The 26,232-nt window shown below is 35.0% G+C and overlaps 1 protein-coding gene across 3 annotated transcripts in view; it reads left to right on the forward strand.

The window, feature by feature from the left end:
- The window catches only part of Patronin (calmodulin-regulated spectrin-associated protein patronin), a 358,788-nt gene that overhangs the window by 237,001 nt on the left and 95,555 nt on the right, over positions 1–26,232 (forward strand). For 2 of the 3 annotated variants that reach the window (XM_090407071.1, XM_090407072.1), the window contains exon 15: positions 15,633–15,755. The exons of the other annotated variant lie outside the window; for it this stretch is intronic. In XM_090407071.1, coding sequence (XP_090263197.1) covers positions 15,633–15,755 — 123 coding nt within the window. The remainder of the gene's footprint in view (positions 1–15,632; positions 15,756–26,232) is intronic. 3 annotated transcript variants of the gene reach the window in all.

Genomic DNA, 26,232 nt, shown 5'->3' on the forward strand with positions numbered 1-26,232 from the left:
GGTGGGCAGTAGATGGCATTTGTGTAGTTGCAGTTCATTGTAGTTGGTGGATTTGAGTGATGAAGACAGTGCAGATGAGCCTCGATGAGTCTTTGGACTCCCTGGAGATGTTACATAATAATAAACAAATGATTTAATAACAAGAAAAAAAATATTGTAGTATATGTAATCGTGGAGACTTCCATGTTTATAGGTTGGGGAAGAATCTGTCTGCTTAAATAATTATCTTAGACAGCAGTACTGATATTTTAACACTTTCATTGCCAAGCTGAAAATTGGAATTTTGTGTGGTGGCCAAATTTTTTTTATTTTTGTATTTAGTTAGCGACGTCCACGCGATAACACGTGATCGGCCGTTTGGTGAGAACTCGCATCACGCGTATCGTTCATTGCCAAGCTGAAAATTGGAATTTCGTGTGGTGGCCAATTTTTTTTTATTTTTTTAATTAGTTAGCGACGTCCACGCGATAATGCGTGATCGGCCGTTTGGTGAGAACTCGCATCGCGCGATATTGCGTGATTGGCAATGAACATGTTAAAGAGTCTTCATAAGACCAGCTTAGTTGGCCAAAAGCAGATATAATGTCTCCACTTGAAATTTAAAATGCTTAAAATTTTAAGATGTAAGAGTAGTATTCACTATTATAGAACCGAAAAAAACTTTCTAGTTACAACAAAAATATAGTAAACTAGAAATATGAAGCCCATAATGAATTCTAATAATATCTACTAGAGTACATCACATTTTATCTGTTGTATTTTATTCTTTGATTTCATTAAGTAAACCAAGTAATTAGATGGACTGCTCTGAATTAACATACAGTAATTGACTATTTATCCAACCATAGCAGGAAAGTAATTTGCTGTTTGAAAAATTGAATAGTCAGATAAGTGAAGGTGCAGTTACATGGTGTTGTACCAGAAGTTGATTAATTGAAGTGATATTGTTTTGAAGGTCAGATAAATGGTATATATTACTGTATTTGACTTATGATAGTCCAGGTAGCTCTTCCCCCCCTTCCCTAGCAATTTTTTATGTGCTTCATCTACACAAAAGGTTGCAAACCTGTAATATATCAGCACATGAATGGGCTAAGGAATAGATAAGCTGGGAGCCCGACCCTAGAAACCAAACATGATCTTTTTTCAATCAGGTGACAAATTACCTATCACTAAAAGACTTTCACATATCCATTCCATTGTGGGATGGATATATGAACCACCAGCAGCTTGCTTGCTAAGGAATAAATATACTATCCAGGCAACTGACTCAGTATGCTGATGCATTCACTTTACTTAATCTGTTTTAATGATCATATGTGATATACACCCAGTGTATACTGTCCTCTCTCTCACCAATTGTGTTTGAGTTTTCCTAATTCAGAGAATGAATCCGGTAGCTTTGTTTTAGCACTAGCTTACAAATTTCATCCCTTTCTTAACAAATCAGAGATCAACGTCCATTTATTTGTATGTTGTAGAGTAGTATTTTGTTTCCTCAAAAAGTATTGAATTCCTATAAAATCATAGCATGTAGTGACAGCTGTTATGAAGAATAATAGCTCAAGGAATATATCATAGTTTTACAAAAAAAAAAAAAAAAAAGCTGAGGTTTTCTAAAATATGTAAGTTATGCTGCTGAGGCTAAAAGCTAAAATATATGTCAATTACCATATAAATCCATGTCTTCTGAGTTTGTATACTGTCTTGTATAACTTACATGAAAGTTTACCTTTCATGTAAGTTATACAAGAGTCATAGTATGTTTCATGAGCAGTGCCCCTACACTGCTCATGAAACATACTAGGTACAGTACCTAGTATATTAACCAGCTGAAAACTAGAAAATATTTTAAATAAATATACAGTAATACCCCACCTTACAATGCTTTGTTTTTATGACAATCCACATATGACACTTTTCAATTATGACTAATGCCCATTTATATGGTACTGCATTCACTCATATGATGGGTTTTAGCAACATGACGCTTCCATGAATTAACCAGTATGTAGTTTTCATGAACTTTTTTTATGATGTCATTGCTCGCTACATCTCAACATTTTGGTATTTTGCTATGGATTATAAGCTGTTTATAACTATTATTTTATTTTATCATTGTTGTTAATGGCAGATAAAATTCAAAGTAAGGCTGCTGTTGCTTCTACTGAAAAGAAGATGTGTAATTCTTGTTACATTATTTACTAAAATTAAAAGTGTTAACTTCAGTGATAATGGCGTGTCAAACACAGAAATGGACCTCAGGCTAAACTTATCTTGTACTGCTGTTGTTAAAAATAAAGATAAAGTTCTTAGTGAAGTGAAAAGTGCTATGCCAGTTAATACTATAGCTATTCGTACATATAACAATCTTATTGTCAAAATGGAAAAACTTTTAGTGATGTAGATTAATGACTAAATTGTTTGGCATATTCCCTTAAGAAGGGCTATTCAGAATAACTTATAAGTAATAATAGTAAAATTATTTGTTAGTAATGATATAGTAACTACTTGTTTTAGTTTTAAGAAAGATGGCATATAAATCAGTAAGAAAGTTAACATAATTATGCTGATTTCAGATCATAGATAATCTAGACAGCCTGAAATATCTTGTGAAAATAAGCAGATTTACATTCAGAAACTGAACAAAAAGTCTTATTTTATTATTATATACCATTAAACATTTCTAATTTCGTTATACATAGCTATTATTTTGCAGTTTACTTGTAAATTGGCATGTCCTATAGAATTACTACTGATAACAAAATGTCATATTTCATAAATTAGCAGAGATAGAAGCAGAATTTTGCTACCACATGTACACCCTTCCTGGCCTGAAAAATATCAAGATGATTCTGTCTTTCACCGAGTATTTTGTCGCATGTTCATTGGGATGGAATCATGTGCAGTCATCCTCAGACAACTTGGCCGTGTTTTCAACTGTATTTTGGTACACAAGTCCTTTATTTTATCTCACAGGAATCTAGATGGATTAAATCTGGTAAACCTATGAAACCATACATTTTGTTTGTTTGTTTGTTTTCCTCCAAATTAATTTGTTCCAGAACTTATGGCTTTCACTGGCTAACATAATGTTACGAGGGTGGTCTCAAAAGTTCTCTGCCTCGACCATAGATTGCAAGACTATTGACAAGAATTTTTTTTTTCTAAGCTGATACATCTGTCATAAGCATCCATGTGAAATTGCAAGTCATTCTATCAGGTAGTTTTTTTTTATATACAGCTGTCAGAAACAAAAGTGTTATGTGTATCCCTTGAAATGGATAAAATTGAGTATCGTGCGGTTATAAAATTCTTTGTAAAAGAAGGTTTAACCAAAAGAAATTCATTCAAAGTTTATGTGCACTCTTCTCCTTCATTTTCAACAATTCAGAAATGAACTGCCAAGTTTAAACGTGGCCGTACCAGCCTTAAAGATGATCCACATGAAGGACGTCCAAAAGTGTAACAACACCAGAAATCGTTGATCAAGTGCATGGTATGGTATTGGATGACTGGCTAGTCAAAGTGCATGAAATTGCTGAAACTATAGCTATTTCAAAAGAGCATGTAGGATATATTTTGCATGAAGAATTGCAAATGAAAAAGCTTTGTACAAGATGGGTGGCACGCTTGCTCACTTCAGATCAAAAACGCACTCGCATGAAAATCTCTGAACAGTGCTTGGAGCTTTTTAACAAGAATAAAACTAATTTTGTGCTTTGATTTATTACTATGGATTAGACTTGGATTCACCATTACACACCAGGATCCAAACAGCTGTCAAAACAGTGGACAGAAGCTTGTTGTTCAGTGCCAAAGAACACAAAGGCAGTTCCATCAGCAGGAAAGGTCATGGCATCAGTGTTTTTGGATGCTAAAGGCATTTTGTTTGTTAATTATCTTGAAAAGGGTAAAAGAATAACCAGGGAATAATATTCCGATCTTTTAACCAGACTAGACGAAAAAATTTGTGAGAAAAGACACTGTTTGCAGAAGAAAAAAATCATCTTTAATCAGGACAATGCACCTGCACACAAAGGTGTTTTGGCAATGGGAAAATTAAGGGATCTGCACTATGAATTGTTGAAACATCCACCTTATTCCCCAGATTTGGCTCTCTCTGACTTCTGTCTCTTCCCAAAACTAAAACTCTTCCTCACTGGGCAGCGTTTTTCTTCGAATCAATAGGTGATTGCAGCTGTAGAGGAGTATTTTGCAGATCTTACTGAGAACCACTACAGGGATGGGATAATAGCTCTGTAGCATCGCTGGAATAAATGTATTAGTCTTAAGGGAGATTATGTTGAAAAATAAAAGTAATTTTGAAATTATAAATTCATTTTTCCATTGTTAGGCCGAGAACTTTTCAGACCACCCTCGTATGTGGTTTAGTCATGCTGGAGGAGGTATTTGTGATATCTGAAAGATTGCATAAGTTTTCAGTATTTTAGGTATTGCTCCCTGTTATTTTCTATGACTTCCTTTTTTTGCATGAACCACACAATTTGGAATTGTCTATTTCTTATTCTGTTTCAGTGCGTCAATGTGCAGATTTTCACCACCTCAAATAAATCAGTTGTGTCATGTACCTTAACACAGAATTGTAAAAAGATGTCCTAATCAGAGAAGCAACTTGGTTTCATAATTCATTGTCATCATCTATCCATGTTAATGATGAAAGTGCAAAGAGGTAGTTTGTCATTTATAAATTGTCTGGCAATTATCACTTCCTTAATTTAGAGCTAGTTTTCAACAACTGTTTATTCTATCCCGTGGGGCATATTTTCCACACGCGTGTAATAGCGATCAATAGGAATTTTGGACCATATGCCATTATGCTAGGCAATGTTTTGACATTTAGCAATGCATGTTTGCAAAATTCATTGGGATCACTTGTCCCTCAGGATCACTAAATATTTATGAAATATGTATATCATTTGTTATTGGTATAATTCAATTAGTATAAAAAAATCCATGGTTTTTTTTTATCTAAACCGTGTCACTCGAGACTATGATGTCAGTCTCGAGTGATACCAATTCCCATTCCTAGTAATTAATACTTATAAATAGTAAAATTGCGACATAACACAGTATGTGTCTCGGGTATTACTGTCAGTGCACAATTCGGTGATTTGTTCTGATTAATTTAATAACAGTGATATTTTGTATTTATTAAATTACCCCATAATGAGTAAAAAGTCAAGTCAGAAAACCACACTCTTAAGTTATTTTAAGAAAGATGAAACTGATAAGCATAGTAGCGAAGACACTAAACCAACAACAGAATCATCAATTTCTGCAGAGTCTCTTTCAAATGCAAAATGTGCATCTAAACACTGCTTATTGGGCATTAACAGTGAGTGATTTAAAAAATTCTATTGGTTAGTGGTGAAAGATAATGGAATGATGTGTTCCACATGTATGAAATACGGAAAGAGTTGACCCACAAACAAGGAAGTGACTTGGGTAACTATGCCATGCACAAGACTTTGAAAAGAAAGCTTGGTTGACCATGAACAAAGCAAGTTACATACTGATTCTTGTTCAGATATAATTGCTAAATGTATACTAGAAGAAACTGGAATAGGGCAAATTGAAAAATCAATTTCAATTTTGAATAACTTGCAGAGAGATGCTTTTCTGAGAACTTTAAGATCTATGTATTGGTTAGTGAAAAATGAGTTACCACATATTACATTATTTGAAAAATTGCATGAGCATTGCAAGGCTATGGGCTGTTCCTACTTAGAGCATCTTAACATTGGTAAAAATGCACATTATACCTCAGAAAGAATAATGCAAGAGTTGATTGATATTTTAGCATCAGAAATTAGATCTGAAATACTGAAAAATATACTGTGAAAAAATATGAAACTACAGAGATCTCAGTTTTAAAACAGCTGATTGTGTACATTAAATATGTTTGTCAACTTAGAAAAGAGGTCAGGGTTAGTTTTGTATCAACTTGCAATTCACTGATGGCAAAGCTGAGACTATAACTAACAAAGTAATTGAAACCCTTGACAGTCTAGGCTTAAAAACTTGTAATCTGGTGGCCTAGGATCTGATGGAGCAGCTGTCATGATTGGAAAGCAAATGGGAGTTGCTAAACTGCTCGAAGATAAGACAGATGGACTCATGGTGAACTGTCATTGTGTAAACCACCGAGTGGCTCTTGCTAGTGCCCAAGCAGCTGCTGAAGTGCCTTATTTAGTTATGTTTAATGATATCTTAAGGCAATTGTTTTTCTTCCAAAATTCCTCAGTCAGGATGGCTGGTTTAACCCAAATCCAAAATATACTGAACAGTCCTCAGATTAAACTTAAAATGGCTAATGATACTAGATAGCTGTCTCATGATTCTGCAATACAGTCTCTAAGAGAATGCATGGTGAGTGTTATAGCTGCATTGGAAAGAGAGGCCACCGAACAAAATGATATCACAGCCGAAGGTTTAAGTAAATATATCAGAACATACAATTTCGTAGGGGGGTGCTTAAGGGTCAAAGCTGTATAACTGAGAGGAGACCTCCACATAGCCTTTAAAGGAATGCGGAGAACCGACCAGGGCTTCTGACCTAATGTCCAATCCTCACCTTCTCATGGTGCACCCTGTTGGGTATCTACTTGGATACTGAACGGACGAGGATGGGCTGGCAATTTGGGATTTAGCCGACCAAATTGTATTCTTATTGGTTAAACCAAAATATAGAATGATGGTACAACATGACAAAATTTCATGCCGGCTGGGGTGTCGTCTGGTTAAACAAGGCCCCCTTTGTTTTCGCCAGGGAACCAGGGCGAACAGCGAAAAGTCAGCTACTGGAACAAATCTGAAAATAAACCCCAACTCAACATCACCAGAGTTAAAGATCGGTACTATCAACGTAAGAAGCCTGAATGGCAAAGAAATGGAGCTAGCTGAGGAATTAGATAAGTACCAGATCGACATAATAGGGGTGACTGAAACAAAAAAGACCAAAACTGGTGAGATCTTTCTGAGCAATAAATACAAAATGTTATATTCAGGCAACGACAATCAAGGAAAAGAAGGAGTAGCCATAGTATTCAACACAAAATACGAGGCTAATCTTCTTCAATGGCAGTCAGGCTCAAGTAGAGTAATGTGGGCAAATATGAGAATGGAGAACTGAACAATGAGACTTATTTGTGCCTATGGTCCCACAGAAGGTTCTACTAAGGTAGAAGTGGAGGAATTTTTTGAGGCTTTAGAAAAAGCAACTGACACAATGAAAAATGAAAAGTTGGTCCTTGTTGGGGATCTAAATAGTAGAGTAGGAAATGATTGTGAGACATACAAAAATATTTTGGGAAAATTTGGAGAAAAGAGCAAAGCTAATAACAATGGCAAATATCTGTTGGACTTCTGCTCATGAAATGGACTGGTTATTACTAACACCATGTTCCAACATAAAAATGTGCACAAATTCACATGGAGAGAAGAGGCTAGGAATAAGAAAAGTCTCATTGACTATGTTATTGGTGATAGTGATGTTTTCTCCCTGGTGCAGGACACCAGAGTGTACAGAGGATTTGAAATTGGAAGTGATCACTATTTAGTCTTGAGCAGGATAAAATTGAATTTCATATTGAAAAGAATAACATGTAAGAAAGTTTTAAAGCGAATAAAAGTTGAGCAGCTCTCAGATGTGAGCTGTAGACTAAAATACACAAAGATTATTGAAGGGAAAATGAAAGAGTTTGAGAACAGGAATCAAACCTTGGAGATTCAGTGGCAAACTCTGAAGAAAACATTGATTGATTCTGCCAGAGAGGCATGTGGTGAGGTTGTTTGTAAGGATAAAAAAATTAGAACTCCCTGGTGGACACAGGAGATTAAAGAGGCAGTGAAGGAAAAGAAGAAAGCATACCAAAAGTTCCTGGCAAATAAGTCAGCTTGTGCTCTTAGAGAATATAGAGACAAATGCAAGAATGCTAAACACTGTGTAAAACTAGCTAAACAAAAGTCATGGGAGAACTTTGGCAAGAATATAGAAAACAAATATCAAGAAGGTGGCAAAATATTCTGGAGGTTGTTTAAGAAGCTTACAAATGGAAGAAAGATTGCTGTAAAAGGAGTTAGAGATGATAAAAGTGGCATGAAAATGGGAGAAAAAGATATCCTTGAAGTATGGAGTAATTACTTTGAAAAACTGCTAAATGAAACAAGCAGTGATGACAGCACAGTGGTAAAAAACACTGACCAGGCATGCATTCAGGAATACATATCCATACTTGAAGTAGAAAAAGCCATCAAACGCTTGAAATGTGGAAAGGCAGCAGGAGTAGATGATATTCGACCAGAAATGCTGAAGTATGGTGGTATAAGAGTCTTGCAGTGGCTGCACTGCGTAGTTCAGAAAGCCTGGATAGAGGGACGAATTCCCGATGATTGGAGTAGAGCTCTCATAGTACCCATATATAAAAAGGGAAATAAAACTGAATGTGAGAATTACAGAGGTATTTCCCTACTGAGTGTTCCTGGCAAGATCTATGCAAGTATACTTGAGAAACGGTTGAGAAGAATTGTGGAAGAAAAGCTCGGTGAAGAACAAGCTGGATTCAGGCCAAATAGAGGCTGTCAGGATCAGATCTTCACTTTACGACAAATAGTCGAGAAAGCATGGGAATATAACGAAGATCTGTATTTAAGTTTTGTCGATCTGGAAAAGGCATATGACAAGGTGCCAAGAGAGAAGCTATTCAATACGCTGCAGTTATATGGTGTCAATGGGACATTATATCAAGCAATACTTAGTCTTTATTTGAGTTGTAAGTCAGCAGTTAGAATTGAAGGAAGTACAGGAAGATGGTTTAATGTTAAATCTGGTGTGAGACAAGGATGTACATTATCCCCTCTGTTATTCATTATCTATTTGGATCACATTATGAAGGAAAGTGGTATTAAACATGATATCAAAATTGGAGATGTTAATGTCAGCTCTTTGCTTTATGCGGATGATGTTATACTTCTAAATAAATCCGCTACAAGTCTGCAAGATTCTCTGACTAAATTGAATAGCTCTTGTAATAGATATGGTATGAAGGTCAGCAATAAAAAGACAAAGACAATGAAAATAGGCAGAATCATTGAAAATGTCAACTGTGTTGTGAATGGAGAACCTGTGGAACAAGTAAAACATTTCAGCTATTTAGGCACGATTTTTACTGAAGATGGTAAATTAAATATAGAAATAGACAACAGAATTAGCAAAGCTGGTATGGTGGGAAGTCAATTGAATAAATTCATATGGAATAAGAGAGAAATTAGTCGGAACACTAAATTAGCTGTATACAAGACAGTGTTCAAACCAGTTTTAACTTATGGATCTGAGAGCTGGGTCAGAAGTAAAACACTTGACCAAAGACTAGAGACCACAGATATCAGAGTCCTGAGAAAGATTGTAGTCGTGAACAGATGGCATCAATGGCAGTATCATATTAAAAACGAGGATATTAGGAAAGAACTTGACATTGTCAGCATTCAGGAATGCGTTAGCAGAGCTAATCTCAGGTGGTATGGTCACTTAAACAGAATGGGCAAGGAAAGGTTAGCAAAACTAGTGTTCTCTGCCAGGTTGGCAGGAAAACAACCGAGAGGAAGACCAAGATATAGGTGGATTGATACGGTACAAAGTGCTTTAGACGATAGAAATATAAGATCTGATAATATTGGAGTGTTGACAAGTAACAGACTGATTTGGAGGAAAATTGTAGATAGGAAATTAATAATGATGTAATTTTTTTCATGTAGTACTATCATATCCTGTACACCCCTTGAGGGTACATGGCAGGAATTTGATGATGATGATGATGACAATTTCGTAGCTTCACTAATGATGCTTTCAGATGTGTTACCGCATTTATCTAACTTGTCTAGATTATGGCAAGATGTTGACTTAACTGAAATAGAGCCAGTCTTAGAAGCCAGAAAACTATCCATCATGGAATTGAAAGACACTCCTAGCAGTCATTTTCAAAATCTTTATCAGCATCTTTCAGGTGAATGGTCAGACATTCACATTGATTATTCAGATTCTAATGTTATTACGTTTAAGACTACAATATATGATAAATACATAGGCACAGTTATTAAACACCTAGAAGCAAGATTTCCAGATATGCCAATCATTTCCTGCTTTTTAATGCAGAAAGTCATGATCAATGTGAGGCTACTGAGATTCTTTTTGATTATTATTCTAGAAATGAAAGTCCTGCAGTTTTAAACAATGAAAGGACTAAACTAGAATGGGCAGTTGCATCAAAAATGATTAATGAACAGTCACACAAAAATCTAGATCCAAGACAAATTCTGCTGAAATTAGCAACAACATCTGGGCTAAAAGAGTCTTTTCCAAATTTAGAAATACTAGCTGCTGTTGGACTGGCCATACTTGTGAGCACAGCCGAATGTGAAAGGGGTTTCTCTTCATTAAAAAGGATAAAAACCTGTATGAGAAATCGCATCAGTCAGAACACTCTAAATAATCTGATGCTGATTTCACTGGAGAGACCAGATCCAACAGAATTTAATTAAGAAAAAGCTGCTGACAACTGGGCTTCTAAGAAGAGAAGAATTAATGTATAGAATTTTAAGCTATGAGCATTACAAGGTTTTTCATTATTTAATGAGAAAATAAGAAAAATTGTAGTCTTGTTTGTTGTAATTACTATATAAAATATTATCTTTGTTTGAAGTAATTTCTAATAAAATTACTACTTTAATTTGTTAAAAAAGGGTCTTTCTTAACTCATTCAAAATTTTTGTATGCTTGACTAATGCTTCATTCCACCTGGCTGATAAAAATTTCTGGGGAGAACACTGCTATAGCTTTTGTCCAAGTTGTACTAATCAATGGCAAAAACTCCTCTACCTTATTTCAAATACTTATGGCATTAGTATACATAAACTGCGCGTATCCAGAGCATGATCTGGGGTGCTACATTTTGCATCATGTGATCACTTTCTCACTTATATAGTGTCTTCAGAAAGGATGGAAGGAACAGGATGGGGAGAGGGGGTTTTGCTAATGATAGCAGAGGATTTAAGCCAAAAAGAGTAGAAGTGCATCACAGTGACAGGGATCCAGAGAGCAGTTTATTTAAAGATATCTGGTATGAGATAGATGCCTCATATAAATTAAATTTGACTAAATATTAATTAGTTGCTATAATTCAGGGGATATAAGGGAGAATGTGGATGACATGCACTTGCAAATAAACATGATGAGTACAGGTCGTGTGATTATTATTGGGGATTTCAACTATGGAGAACATAGATTGGGAGGAGGAATGATCAAAGAAATAGAATTTATACAGCTGCTGAGAGATAATTCCCTGAGGCACATGGAGGGGACATGATGTTCAAGACTGCTGGCTCTGATGCAATGATCAGATCATATAGCACTTACCAATATAGCTATGCTGCCTCCACTTGGAGAAAGTGATCATGTAGTTTTCACCTGGGAGATTGCCAAACATGCAGAATTTTCTATTAAGAAGGAACACATTAGATGTGGAATTACGTTGATGATTATGACGGTGTGAGGAGTCAGCTTTCAGCAGAGCCATGGCATAAGTTGGAGGGGAGAGATGTTAGTGGTGCATCTGAGGTGGTCAAAGAGTGCTTGAAGAAAGCAGTATCTGAATGTATACCTAGAATCAGAAGGATAAATCAGGTAGGAGTTAGATGGATGAATAGCTTCATTAAGCATGAGTTGTGTACAAATAAAAGATTCTGGAGGGATCATAAACAGAAAGGTGATCAGCATACACATGAGCAATATAAAACTATAAGGCACAGGCAAGAAGGATGACCTGTGTGGTAAGAAAGGCCAAAGTTAATTATGAGAGAAAGCTAGCTGATGAGGCTAAAAGAAACCGCTAAAGAGTTCATTCCCTATGTGGCAAGTAAAAGAAGCAATAACTAACTATGGAAGGATGACTTTAAAAAGTGCTGATAGTGGAGAGGTAACAGGACCAAATGAAATAGTTGAATTACTGAGTGAGCATTTTGCAGGGGTGTACCATATAGGTGGTGACATTGCAATGCCAGAAGTGACATTAACTAATAGGAGATTGGAGTATTGGAGGTGCTTAAAATATTGCGAACCTCAATACGAACACAGCCATGGGAGATGGCATATCGGACCATGTATTATGAGAACGTACAAGGGAATTATCAGCTCCTCTGACCAAGCTGTTTAATGATTTAATGTAAGCATCAGTACTGGGAAGGTCCCAGTGAAATGGAAAAGGGCAGACTAGTCCCATTGCCTAAACAATGCTCCAAGATAGAAGTAGCAAATTAGAGGTCAATCAGCATCTTGGGAGTGGTAGTTATGGTATTACTGAAATTGGTGAAAGACCGAATTAAGCACTGGGTGGATAGAAATATGGTACTCTATAAGGGCAATGTGGTTTTGTGAAAGGTAGGTCTTACTTAAGTAATTTGCTTACTTCTCATAATCAAGTGACAATGTAGTTAAATAAAGGAAATGGCTACTCGGTGATATTGCTAGACTTTGCAAAAACAAGATTTACACATAGAACTCTATTGGAGCAAATGGGGATGATATGAATCTGGTGATTTGGATTAGAGGGTGGCTGATGGACAGATATCAAAGAGTGGTTTATGGAGGAGTTCAGTCTATTACAAGATGGCAAGTGACCAGTGGTGTATCGTGGGGCTCAGTACTTGGTTCTCTGTTGCTTATTTTGTATATAAGTGATATAGGAAATAATTTGACAGGAAATATGCAGTTGTTTTCTGACAATGCCAAACTTGGAAGAGCAATAATAAATTTAGTTTAATCCTTTATCCAAGTGTGAGCAAACAAAGTTTGCGCCTGAAAGTATCTTCAGGACTGGGTTAAGGTGGTAACACACCAGGGCAACTCGTTGCAAAGGTGGAGCAAGCTACCAACAATCCTATCTCAGTATCTCCTATATAATGCAAAACACATCTCCTTGTGGATATGTCTAATGTTATCTATGTTGGAAGAGCAATGGTAAATGAAGGTGATGCAGAGATCCTATATGAAGACAGACTAGCAATATGGGCAAAGGTAAATGGCTGTCAGTTTAATGTGGCCAAATGTAAGGTAATGCACTTTGGGAAGAGATCACAAGCTGTGTACTGTATTTATGGAACTGAACTGTAGGAAACTGCTGAGACCAGGGATTCGGCTATAATTGTGGACAGGGAGTTGAAGTTTAGATGGCATATTGCAAAAGGTAACCAAAACAGTGCATCTGATTACGTAGTTATTGAAGAATACACTAACAAGCAGGGATAAAGAGGTCATTGTTCCTCTATTTAAGGCTTTAATAAGGCCACATCTGGAATCCCATATTCTATGGGGATGAAAAAGTTGTGGAGAGGATCTAGAGGTGAGTGACAAAGATTGTAGCTAGTCTGTGGAATGCTCCCTATGAGAATAGATTGACAGTCTGCAGGCTTCAAAAATTAGCTAATAGGTGAAAAAGAGGAGACATGATAGAAGCATTTAAGTTATTCAAGGGGTTTTATAGGATTGACCCTGAAGACTGTCTTTAGTACAGGGCAAGAAGGGAGAGAATAAGGATCACCAGTGGAAACTGTGTAAGAGTGTGGTTAGCAAGGGTGTTAGGACTAGATTTTTTGCTTGGAGGGTGGTGAATGGGTTGCCAGAGGTGGTTGTGGATGCTTCATCAGTGAATGAGTTTAAGGAGAGGTATGATACGTAGTGTGAATAATGGATCTCCCATTATTCACACTCCATGGAGATACGTATATAATAATAATCATTTGGTTAATGTCTTGCTTCACCACTCTCCCCACCCTTGGCCAACTTTTTTATGGAGACTTTTGAAGAGAAAGCCTTAAACTCTGCCTCACAAAAACCAACCATATGGCTTCGCTATGTTGATGATGTGTTCGCTATTTGGCCACATGGCTCTGATGCACTCCTCTCCTTCCTAACACACTTAAACAACCAACACCCCAGAATCAAGTTTACCCTGGAAGAAGAAAAAAACAATTGCCTTCCCTTCTTAGACACACTAGTCACCCACCAGCCTGATGGAACCTTGGTTTTCTCAGTTTATAGAAAATCCACCCACACAGGCAGATACATCCACCAACAATCCCCACCACCACCACCACAACAATATGGAGTCATTAAGGCACTACACAACAGGGCTAAACTTATCTGTTCAAATGACAATGCACTAACCACAGAACTAAACCACATTCTCAACACTTTCTCAGCCAATGGCTATCCCCCCCCAAAAAAATCCAAAAATATTGAAACCAAACCCCCCCCCCCCTGCTTCACAACAAGGATTACCATCACCGTTCCCTATATCCGAGGCACCTCGGAAAAAATTACAAAAATCCTAAAAAAACATGACTTGACTTCTTGTTACAGACCATATAGAAAATTGGCATCCCTTATCTGCTTCACTAAAGACCAACCTCCTCCCCTAGACTTACCTGGTGTATACCAGGTCCCTTGCAGCTGTAAGCTGTCCTACTTTGGCCAAACAGGTAGGACAGCTAATATCAGAATTTCAGAACACAAGAACTACATCCGGTTTCACCAATATAGCTGCTCTGGTCTTGCAGATCATGCTCTGGATACCCGCCATAGAATACGGTGGAAGAAAGCCACAATAATACACCGTAGTAAATTCAAATGCGAAAACACTATTCGTGGAATCAACCTCAGCCCTAAGAAACAATCCAAACCTCAATAAATTTGGTTGCATGAGACTGCCTCAAATTTGGGAAACCTACATCAGAAGACCTTCAGCCCAAACGGCCAAGAATACCCACATTGCCTGTTAGGGGGCACCATCAGGACTTTTAGGAGAAAGAATAGCTTCCTACTTTGTCCTCATTTACTGTGTATTGTGCTTGCATGCATGTGTCTTGTTTCTAAGTTCCTGTGAAAATGGCAACGTGACGTTGCCGAAATATTGGAAGTGTATTAAAATTTATTTTAATGTATATTCTATTGTACGTTGTAATTTCCTTAAGCTATTTAGTAAGCATAAATAATGTCTTGCTGTGTTAATTTGGTATGTTGTGCACACCTGTGTGTGCTTGGTTGTCGGAGGTTTAGGAGATATTAGTCATTCTCTTCATTCCCTACTATTCTATCATGTGACTTCCATATCCTTAAATATTGTTTCGTACATGTCGTTGAATGAACCTATATTTAAAATATCTGTGAATTGGTAACTAATATGAACACTGTCTATATTAATAGTGTTCATATACATGATCTTTTCACTTTTCTCCAGAAAACCAAATTTATGCAGAATAATTACTCAGTTTTATAAGAATTTAAGTAATTCATACTTAATGTTTCCAATTATACTAGTGTTCTTGATTTTTACACATTGCTTTAGTTTTTAATAATGAAATAAGAAAGTGGAAAGTAGCTGTATTAGTCCTTTGCACAGCAATATAAATATAGATCTGATAGCTTCACTTAAAATGTTTTACTTGTGTCTGGTTGGTAATTAATTTGGCAGTGGCAGTTGTTTTATCATGTTTAAAATGTCACAGCTGCTATTTGGGTATTTTTGTGCTCTATCTTTTGTTGCTTTAAATCTTAACAGTGCATTAGTAAAAAACAAGAGCAATACACAAGAACCATGGAATGAATATCGAATCCATTCTCATTTCACAAGACCAGCTTTGGAAGCATCGAGATGTCAAAATACTCTGAGTAGACAGTCAAGGTAGGATGCATTTAGTATTAAAAACAAAAAACACAAGCTTTGCTGTTTACTACTTTTTTCTGTTTTATTTTATTTTATTTATTTTTTTTATTTTTTTTTCAGTTTGCATGTTTAACATTGTACTATGAAATTTTCTGCTTTGATTTAAATAACAATTTCTCTTAGGATCTGACAAAAGAAATGAAACCACAACATTTGTGAAAAATACCTTCACATAATATGCTCTTACGAAACATGAATCTCTGCTGGAACGCATTCCTTGTTCAACTATCTTCTCAAATGCTCAACTTGCCTCTATTCATGTTTCTGTTTCCTCACTTTTCATCATGCTCATGTTACTTCATTTAGAAACGTAATATTGACAGTAGAAAATAATGGATTATAAATATTATTAGTATAATCTTATGAAAAAACTACAATTTAGAATTGTGATTACATTGTATTTCATCCTTAATGCCTATACAAATCATTAGTAGTTTCCCCTAATACCAACTTGCTTTCCTATCCTGCTGATTCAAGAGCTTATAGCATTTATCCTCCTATAAGAGAAATAATCCCAATGCATTATAATATTTGATGTGTTTAGAATTCTGCTTTGTTAATTATCATGGTGAAACATAATGTGAGCTCATGTAAACGTTCTTAGCAGTTTGAGAGCTCTGAGAGCACCTATTCTCAATGTTAATTTATGAGATGCACTCTCAGATAGTTATGTGAATTAAGAACATTTGAAGAATAATTCTTTCTCAACCTCATTTACATCAGAATCTGTCACCATTCCTCTTCTTGATATTAAATGATTCAATATTGGAAGTGATGCAAAACTGATTTTAACTGTATACATTTAAAATTATACCTTTTAAATGTATAATTTATCCACTCATAACTATCTATGAGGAGGAAAAGTATAAACAATAATGATTCATAAATATCAAATCTTGTATGCACAGTACTCTTTCCTCAAGACTGGTATTTGTAATCATTTTAAGACAAGTTGTATTGGAGAGAGAAAGGCTTTTTTTAATCAGAATATTTTTTTTTTTTTTTTACAATCTTCTCAAAAAAAAAAGTTATTTGACTTTCACCAGAGTGTATATTCTTGGTGTTCTAATGTGTGCTGCACATTTGGAAAATTCATGAAGAAATAATTTTTTTTATTTTATTTTATCAGTTATTTATTTGAAATAGTCTAATAAGGCATTCCCAGTGTGACAGTAAATTAAATAAGGCAACCATTGCCATCAAAGCATGCCTTGACTTACATATGAAGATTAAAATGTGATTCCTATGCAGAGCTTGGAATAAAGCAACTGCATGCAAATGCACTAGCAGCACACTCGCTGGTGCATTTGCACTGACTGAAATTTATGCAGAAATTAAGGTGTGCAGGCCCTTGATAGCACAGCTAGTTTAGTTTTACTTGGTAGATTACCTGCAGCCGAGAAGTAAATTTCAGTTAGTTTCTTTTAAACTGAAAATACAAGGTCAAGTTAAAAATTATTAAAGACAGTAAAAACATCTGCCTCCTCCAAATTTACCTAGCATTTACAAGATGTAAATGCTAGGTAAATTTGTAAAGTTAGCTTTTTTATACAACTTTATTATTTTTAATAAATTTGTATTAAAATATTGTAAGTTATTAAAAGTTTATCACACTTTCCACCCATTTTAATGAGATAAGCCCATAAAAAAAATAATAAATAAATAAATAAAGTAAAAAAATTTGTCTCTATAAGAAAGTGCCTCACTTAATGAATGGGTTTTGAAGTGGGGGGGGATGGTGATAAAACCTTTTCCCAGAAATATCTATTGAATAGCAGCTCTCGAAAATTTGATTGCCTGCTGAACTGTTTTTGATCAGTTAGTATATGAACAGATTTGAAAATAATAATAATAATGACCTTTTCAATTTTGTAACATTGCTGTTTTTGATGTCTCTTTGACTACATTTATTCAGTAGCTCTTATCTGCACTTCTGGATACTTCATTTTAATTATTCTTTTTATTTGTTTACTGATATTAACTTGCATTATCATAAGAAAAAAAAATTCATTATGCTGGTGATAAGTATCCTCAAGTGGTATACATATATTATGACAGTACCACATGACAGGTTTACATTATTACGAACTTCTGAATGACATTTTCCCCAAGTTGTTATATATCATGATTACAACATTATTAGATCTTATATTTCAGTCTTCTTAAGGCACTTCTTGGTGTATCACTCCACATGGATGTTAATCTTCTTCTGGGTCTTTTTCTAGCCATCAAACATCTGTTTTCTAATCTCTCTCTCCATTCTGTTTAAATAACCTACTACCTGAGATTAACTCTGCTCACACATTCCTGAATGCTGACAATATAAAGTTTCTTCCTAATATCTTCACTTTTTAATGTGATTCTGCATTATGCCATCTGTTCATTCTTCTAATTTTTCTAAGAACATCCTATCTATGGTCTCCAGTTTTTCTTTTATAAATGTTTATTTCTAACCCAGCTCTAAGATTCCAAAGTTAAATTGATTTAAGTGTATTATCTTGTGTGTTCAAACTATACTGTACTACTTGTTTAGTATTTTGGCTAATTTCTCTCTTAATATATATAAGTTTATTCAATTAGCTCCCTACCATACCAGTTTTTGTTTATTTTGTTGCCTATTCCTATTATTAATTTGCTATCTTCACTAAAAATTTTGTCTTAAATATCTGAAGTGTGTTACTCCTTTAGGTTGCCCATTCAAGAAGCAGCAGCAGCTGATATTTTCATTGTACCTGTCTACTTTCATAGTTGTTGTCTTTGTATTGCTTATTTTCAAACCTAATTTGTTATAGCAGTTATTCAGTTTACCTAAGGAATCCTGCTAGCTTGTACTGGATATATTTTGAAGTATAACATCATCTGCATAAAGCAGAGAGAAGTTAACATCTCCAATTGATATCAGGTTTAATGTTGCTTTCTTTATTTCATGATGTGATCTATATAATGATAAATAACACTTGAGATGATGTGTACCATTGTCTCACACCTGATTAAACATCTAACCATCTTCCTATACCTCCAATTCTAAATGTCAACTTACAGCTCAAATACAGACTATGTGTTGCGTGTTTAAGCTTATGTGCTGGTCTACACTCATAATTAAATTTAATGGAATAAATACAAGCACAAAGAAATAATTAAGTAACATTTTAATTGTATTTTGTCTGTCATGGAGACATCTCAGGAATGCAATATGAAAATTGTAATAACTCATACAAAAACACTAAAGTCCTATGGGGGGGGGGGATGCTCTCTATTGGTGTTGTTGGCTAACCTTAGTTGCTGGGCACAAGGCCTAAGAATTAAAGTTTCCCAAATCTTGTGAAGTTTAACACAACCATATATATATATATATATTTAGATTCAACTGGGTTTTTTTTAAAGCAGCTTTTACAGGTAAACTATAGACTCAACTATACAAACATTATTATAAATAATGAAATTTTGAAATTTCAAAACAAGAACCAAATGTTGGAGTCTCACTGGCAAACCTCTGAAGACATAATTGATTGTAATAACAGTATAAGCAAAGCTGTTATAGTGGGGAATAAATTTATATGGAATAAGAGAGAAAATAGTCAAAACACTAAACAATACACAACGCAGTGTTCAAACCAGTTTTAAGTTATGAATCCGAGTGTTGGATTAGAAATAAAGCACTTGACCAAAGATTAGAGACTACAAATATGAAAGTTCTGAGAAAAATTAGGGACCTGAACAGATGGCAGAATCATATTAGAAATGAACTTGACATTGTTAGCATTTAAGAATGTGTCATTAGAGCTAATCTTAAACAGTATGGCCACTTAAATGGAGAGGAAAGGTAAGGAAAACAGCTATTTGATACCAAGATGGCAGGAAAGAGACTCAGAGAAAGACCTAAGTGTAGGTGCATTGATTGTCAGAAGTGCCATAGAAGAACAAAATGTTAGATATGACAATTTGAAATGCTGACAAGTAATAGACTAATTTGGAGAAAAATTGGCAATACAAAATTAATAATAATGTAAACTTAATTAATCCTGTAATGCTGTCATAGCATGAACATCCCCTGAGGGTAAATATCAGGAAATTGCTGGTGATGGTTTTTTAAATCTGCTCCTGATTCCAGAAAGAGTGAAGTTTGTATTTGCTCTGATAAAGCATAGTATCTTTTTACATCTGATCCTCTGCAAGGTATCCAAGGCATGGTCATCTAGACTTGATTAACCATAGTTTTGGCAGCAGATATATTTCTTGTGTTCACCAAGGTGGATGTTGCCAGATCTCCCAGTTTAACAGTAATGTGATAAGTTCCAAGAACTAGTAATCTTTTATTCTCATCTCCTTACATCCCTCTCAACATACATACACTACAGTAATGCTATTATATTCCTTATATCTGGGCATCTCAGAAAAAATAGCCAGAACTTTAAAGAAATATGTCTGCACCACTTTCAAATCTTATTTGGGGTTAGCCTCACTTCTCCACTCTCTTAAGGATTCTCTTCCTCCTCCTCCTCCCTCTCTGTTCCATATATCAACAAGGGTTCTTGTTCTTCTCATATATGATTAGAGAAAAGTGAAGAGTTGGTTGCAGCCACTTTGGTGGAGAAGCACTCGAGGATATACCTACAGAAGAGACATAATGCAGCAATAGAGCATCTGGGGAAATTAAATTCTTGTTCTTCAAATTAGTGTGTTATCATATTATGGTCCGACTGGGAGCTCTGCCAACATCCACCAAAAATATGGTCAGCCAGTTACACCATTTTGAACAGCATTTCTCTTGATACCTTGTAATATGCCTTTTCTAGATCAACAAAACTTAAATATGGATTCTTGTTATATTCCCATGATTTTTCAGTTGTCTTAAAGTGAAAATCTGATCCTGATAAACCTCTCTTTGGCCTGAACCTAATTTGCTCTTCTCCAGTCTTCCCTTCCACAATTTTTCTTTACCTTTTCTCAAGTATACTTGCATAAATCTTACAAGGACCAACACTCATTGGGGAATTTACTCTAATTCTCATATCCATTTTTTTTATATACATTGTATATTATGAGAGCACTACTGCAATCATCCAGAATTTGGGCTTCTGACCAGAGAACAGGGGTGTAGGGAACAAAGGCAGAGGATGAGAAGTTAGGTCGATGAGCTTCGAGTTCAGCTGTATAGGGGGTGATGACCAACAGCTGCTCATATATAATTAGAGGAAAGTGAGGGGTTGCTTGCAGCCACTTCAGTGGAGAAGCACTCAAGGATATACCTATAGAAGAGACATAATGCAGCAATAGAGCATCTGGGGAAAGTGACTGGAAGGGGGTCGTTAATTAAATCAAGTAGTAGCTTGCTTCTGAATACAATCAAGCATTCTGATGGAAATCTTGCACCAACCCAAATATGGGAATATTATTTTAAGATTGTGTGAATTTGAACTTTATAAAGTGTCAAGAGTTAAACAGGAGAGGAGTACTGTTTGGAACCAAAAAAAAAAAAATCAAGTTTTTTTTTTTGCTGAAGAGGCTTTGAATCTGATCAGTTTATGCCAGAATATCTTGCATTTTGGTGGCATTAAAATTCACCACCTTTTTTTACCCCACTAGAGAATGTCAAGGAGATCAGCATTTAAGTCAGGGCTGTCTAAAGCACTGCCTGCAGGCCGCATGCTGCCTGCAGTGCAATTTTGTGTAGCCTGCCTGTAGGTTTTGATTTTCACGAGTGAAAAAATAAAATAATTTGAATCTAATGCGTATTAGATATTTTAATTCTATCACTAATCGATAATCTTGATGTTGATAATTTTATTTGGTGTTTATATAGCACTATATACCCACGTGTTTTTCAAATATTAGATGTGTCAAAGAAGCATACACTGTTTTGTTCCAACATGCATGCTCCAGGCACTCACGGGGAATGTGAATCGCAATTAGTGTTGTTCATTTGTTCAGCCTTCGAGGTTGTGTCGCTGCTGCTCACCAAATTACTAGATACGCATAGTGATGCTGCCCTTGGATAAATTTTTTTTTTCTAAATGAGGCCCTCGAATTACCTAAAGTTGGATAGCCCTGATTTAAGTTATTGGTTAAAGAAGATATGGCATGAATTACCTGAGCACAAGGTTTTGAAAATGGGGGAAGAAAAAAAAACGAAGTGGAGATCACTGTCATCAAGAAAGCTAGGATTGGATTTCAGAGAAAGAAGATCATTTTAATGTATGAGAAGAAGAGTGTACATGACAACACTGAGCCCTGGGATACACCAGCATTAATTGAAAAATCTGATGAAATGAAACCATCTTACAAGCAGGCCTCGACTCAGTCTGATGACTCTGAAGTATCAAGATCAGCTACTTGAGTTTCTCCAAAATTTTCCGTGGCATACACAGAAAAGGAGCCACCACTTTCACACCAAGAATGCCCAGATTCCAATCCAAGCATGGCCTCAGAGTGTCTCTTAGCAAATTAACCGGCAACAGGATTATTTGGCATTTGATTGTGAAGCCTCCTGAAGAGTTACCAACCGGTTCGATCCCCATTACAGAAATAGCCATGATACACCTGTATCTCTTTCACTTCTCTTTGATAATATTTGCATATTTGAGTCTTCAGTTTATCTTCAAAAACTGCTCAACTGTGATATCTTTTTTTAAATTTTCTTAAACACTTTTTATTTTTGATATAATATTCATCACCATCCTTCTCAAAGCTAAATGGCAATCACTTAAGTGAAGATATCACTATTGACAATAACATAGTTTACAAGACTTATTTCTTATATCTTCTCTCCACGTAAATTTGTCACATCTTTATGTCGAAATATGGTATTAGTAATGACCAGTCCATGTCCTGAACAGAAATCCAGCATGTACTTAAGATTATTATTAGCTTTGTTCTTTTCTCCAAATTTTCTCTAAACATTTCTGTATGTCTAGATTTCTATATTCATTTCTTCCTTTGCAGTTTTTAAATCTCCAACAAAGACCAGTTTCCCTTTTTTTTTTTTTTCTTTGTCAGCTGTCTTCTAATTATTTGAAAATTCCTCCACTTCTTCCTTAGTAGAACCTTCAGTTGGACTATCAATATCAACTAAGTCTCATTGTTCCCTTCTCCATTTTGATGCCACATCACTCTAATTGATATTGCCTACCATTAAAAAAAAATACTCATGTGTAGTGTTGAATACTATAGCTTCTCCTTCCTCTCCCTGGTCGATATTGCCTGAGTATAGCATCATGTATTTGTTACCTGTTTTCATCTTTTGCTACAGTAATGCTAATTATGTCAACATGGTACATTTCGTATTCTTCCAATTTCACTACTTTTTCATTGAAACTTCTTACATTGTTGGTGCCTATCGTGCATCCTGCTAATGCTGAATTTGTTCTGGTTGCTTAATTTTTCACTGTTTGCCTTAGTTCTGATAAAAAAAATAGCAGAGGGACCATTTAACTGAGCAACCCTTTCCATCTTGAACGTTCATTATATTGTACCATCATTTTGTTTTAAGCCAATAACAAAAGCAGAAACGTGTTTGTTTAGTTTCCATATTGATGGAAACTGAACTTATGGAGTACACCACAAGAAGGTGAAGGTTGGACATTAGGTCAGAAGCCCTAATCAGTTCTTTGCATTTTTTAAATGAGGTTTCCAAATATCTAGTTTTGTTTTTTAAGGGATCCCCCTCAAGCTAGATACTCAGAGCACAAAACCTCTTGTCAGCAAATGCTAGTCACTAACACTCAAATAATTTTGGGAATAATTGAAAATTGTAATGGTCAAAGGAATTAATATCCTATACGGTTCCCTCTGTGGCTAACTGAAATGAAGATGGGTTTAAAATGATAATCCCATAATTTTGGCAAAATCATTCGGCCATGCTTAGTGTTTGTTCAGAAATTGCTTCGTTGTTGATATTGACTTCATAAATAGTATCTGATACTTGTAATGGCTTTTTTTTATTGCTGCGTAGCTTTCTTTCATTTAACCTGTCTGAAAAGGTGTCTGACACTCCTCTACTTGCCAAAATGATAGCAGATGTTATTTCTGATGTTCTTTAATGCTAAGCGATCTTATGTGTTAATATTAGTGCCCTGCGGTATATGTTTTTGTGCTCTTAAGTTGCTGATTTTGAAATCCAACTGCTTTTCTTTTGTGTACCTTATTTGCTTTAAAAATGCTACATAATTTATTATTACAGGTGATATACAAAAATGTAGAAAGATCAATCACCATATGTTAACCCTTAACATTTGGTGATCTTTAGACTGTTTAGACTGGTAATTTTAAGATTATTACCCCAAAATCTTAAAATTCTAACTAGAATTATCTAATTGAAAGAAAAAGAGAAGAACATTTACCTGATGACCAATTTGGCTTCAGAAGAAATAGAGGGAGAAGAAAAGCTATACTAACTCTCCATCTGATCATAGAAAAAGCACTTAGAATAAACACAACTCATACTCACAGCATTCATTGATATAGAAAAAGTTTTGACAATATTGACTGGAATAGAATGCTCATAGTCCTTAAAAATCTGAAGATAGATTACAATACAGACTAATTTATCAACTATATAAAACTCAAGCCACTGTCATAGGAAAACCAGGGGAAGAAGCTGAAATAAGAAAGGGTGTGGACTCTTGCCACTACTATTAATATTTACACTGAAGAGGCTCTGAAGGAATTCAAAGAAAAATTCAACAGTGGAATAAGGATCAATGGTAGACTTTATAATACAATAAGATTTGCAGATGACATAGCCTTAATAGCAGAAAATGAAAAAGAACATCAAGAATCACTTGCAGAGATGAATAAACTCCTAAATGAAAAATGCAAGGTGAAAATCAATGGGGAGAGAGAAGTAATGAAATGTACAAGGGATGTGAAAAAATCATAAAAATCAAAAAGAAGGGAAAAGATTAATGCAAGTAAAAGAATTTACCTACCTAGAAAGCCTAATTACAGATGAGAGAAGTGGAAGAGATGTGAGAATAAGAATAGCACAAGCAAAAAAGAAGAGAAAAATAAAAAAAGGCATTTAACAAGAAAAGAACATGATTAAGATCAAAGAGTATGTCATTGAGAACAAAGAAGCACTTTATTAAAATTGTCTGGAGTGTGGCCATCTATGGATCAGAGACATGGACTCTTCAAAAACGAGTCATAGATTTGTCTTTTTGATTTGACTTCTAGCATTTGAAATGTGATTTTGATGCTGAATGCTGCAGATCACATGGACAGAATGAGTTACAAATGAAGAGGTATTAAGAAAGGCAGAAGAAAAAAAGGAGAAATAACATGATATGACATCTATTAAGACACTCAAGCTGGACTACAAATTTGATGGAGGGAAGATATGTTAGAGGGAGACCAAGGACCTAATACATGAGTGACATCAAAAATGGACAAAATTAGGAAACAGTCAAACTAACAGCACAAAATAGAAGGCCACTATCAACAAACAGCCCATACTAAAAAAACAACCAATATGTTGAGGAGAGAAGAAGATTGAAAGTTTGTGATTTCTTCCCTTCTTTTCAGAATTATCTGTCTTAGTGACTTACTAAAATGTGCATGTTCTCAAAACTTTTCCCAGTATCAGAGAAGTTCTGAGAAATTATTAGATAAGTTCATACTGGGGACATAAGTTCCCAACATGAAACTCTTTTTAACAATATGTCTTTGATAAATGACACTCTCCTCTAAAATTAATTTGGAATCCTGTCTACAACTCTGATTTTTTTTTCTATGGTTTATTATTACAATAAATAAAACTGATTTTTAGAACTCTTACAATTTGCATATACAGCACATAATGTACTGTCACAATAAATTTTCTTATATCATTAAAACAAAGTCAAATTTAACAGCTTATTTTTTGAAAAATTTCACTAACAAATTGCCAATTAAGCAGACTGATATTTATTGGAAGCTGCCTAACTAATGCACTACTCAAAAGACATGAACCTTATCTTGAATGATGACAATCTTTTTCTCAGTTTATTGCATTTTTAATTTTAAAAGGTGCTAACCGAAATAAAAATTCATGTCACATTATTAGTGAAAAAAACCTTGAAATTTTGAATACTGCACAACTATTATACTTATGTACTTAATTCTTTAGTTTCTATTTTATAATATATATGTATTTCTATTATTTTATTTTTATTTTATAAATTTGTTTATTTTACCTGGGATGTGATTTATCATATGAAGTTGAAAAAGATATAGACATTGAAATATTAAACAAATATCAAACAGATTTAAACAAGTAAATAGCATAATAAATGATATATTTTGGTCATTCCTAGTTCAAAATTACACCAGAATCAGATTATATAATATCCTGTCTAAACCAACTTTATTATGTGTAAGTGAAACATAGACCATAAAAAAAAGAATGAAAAATGGATTCAAACAGCAGAAATGAAATTTCTCATTGGGCATAACAAGT

This window comes from Typopeltis vanoorti, chromosome 17 (assembly GCF_054136105.1).
Source record: "Typopeltis vanoorti isolate ZY-2024b chromosome 17, IOZ_Tvanoo_1.0, whole genome shotgun sequence".
Classification (NCBI taxonomy): Eukaryota; Metazoa; Arthropoda; class Arachnida; order Uropygi; family Thelyphonidae; genus Typopeltis; species Typopeltis vanoorti.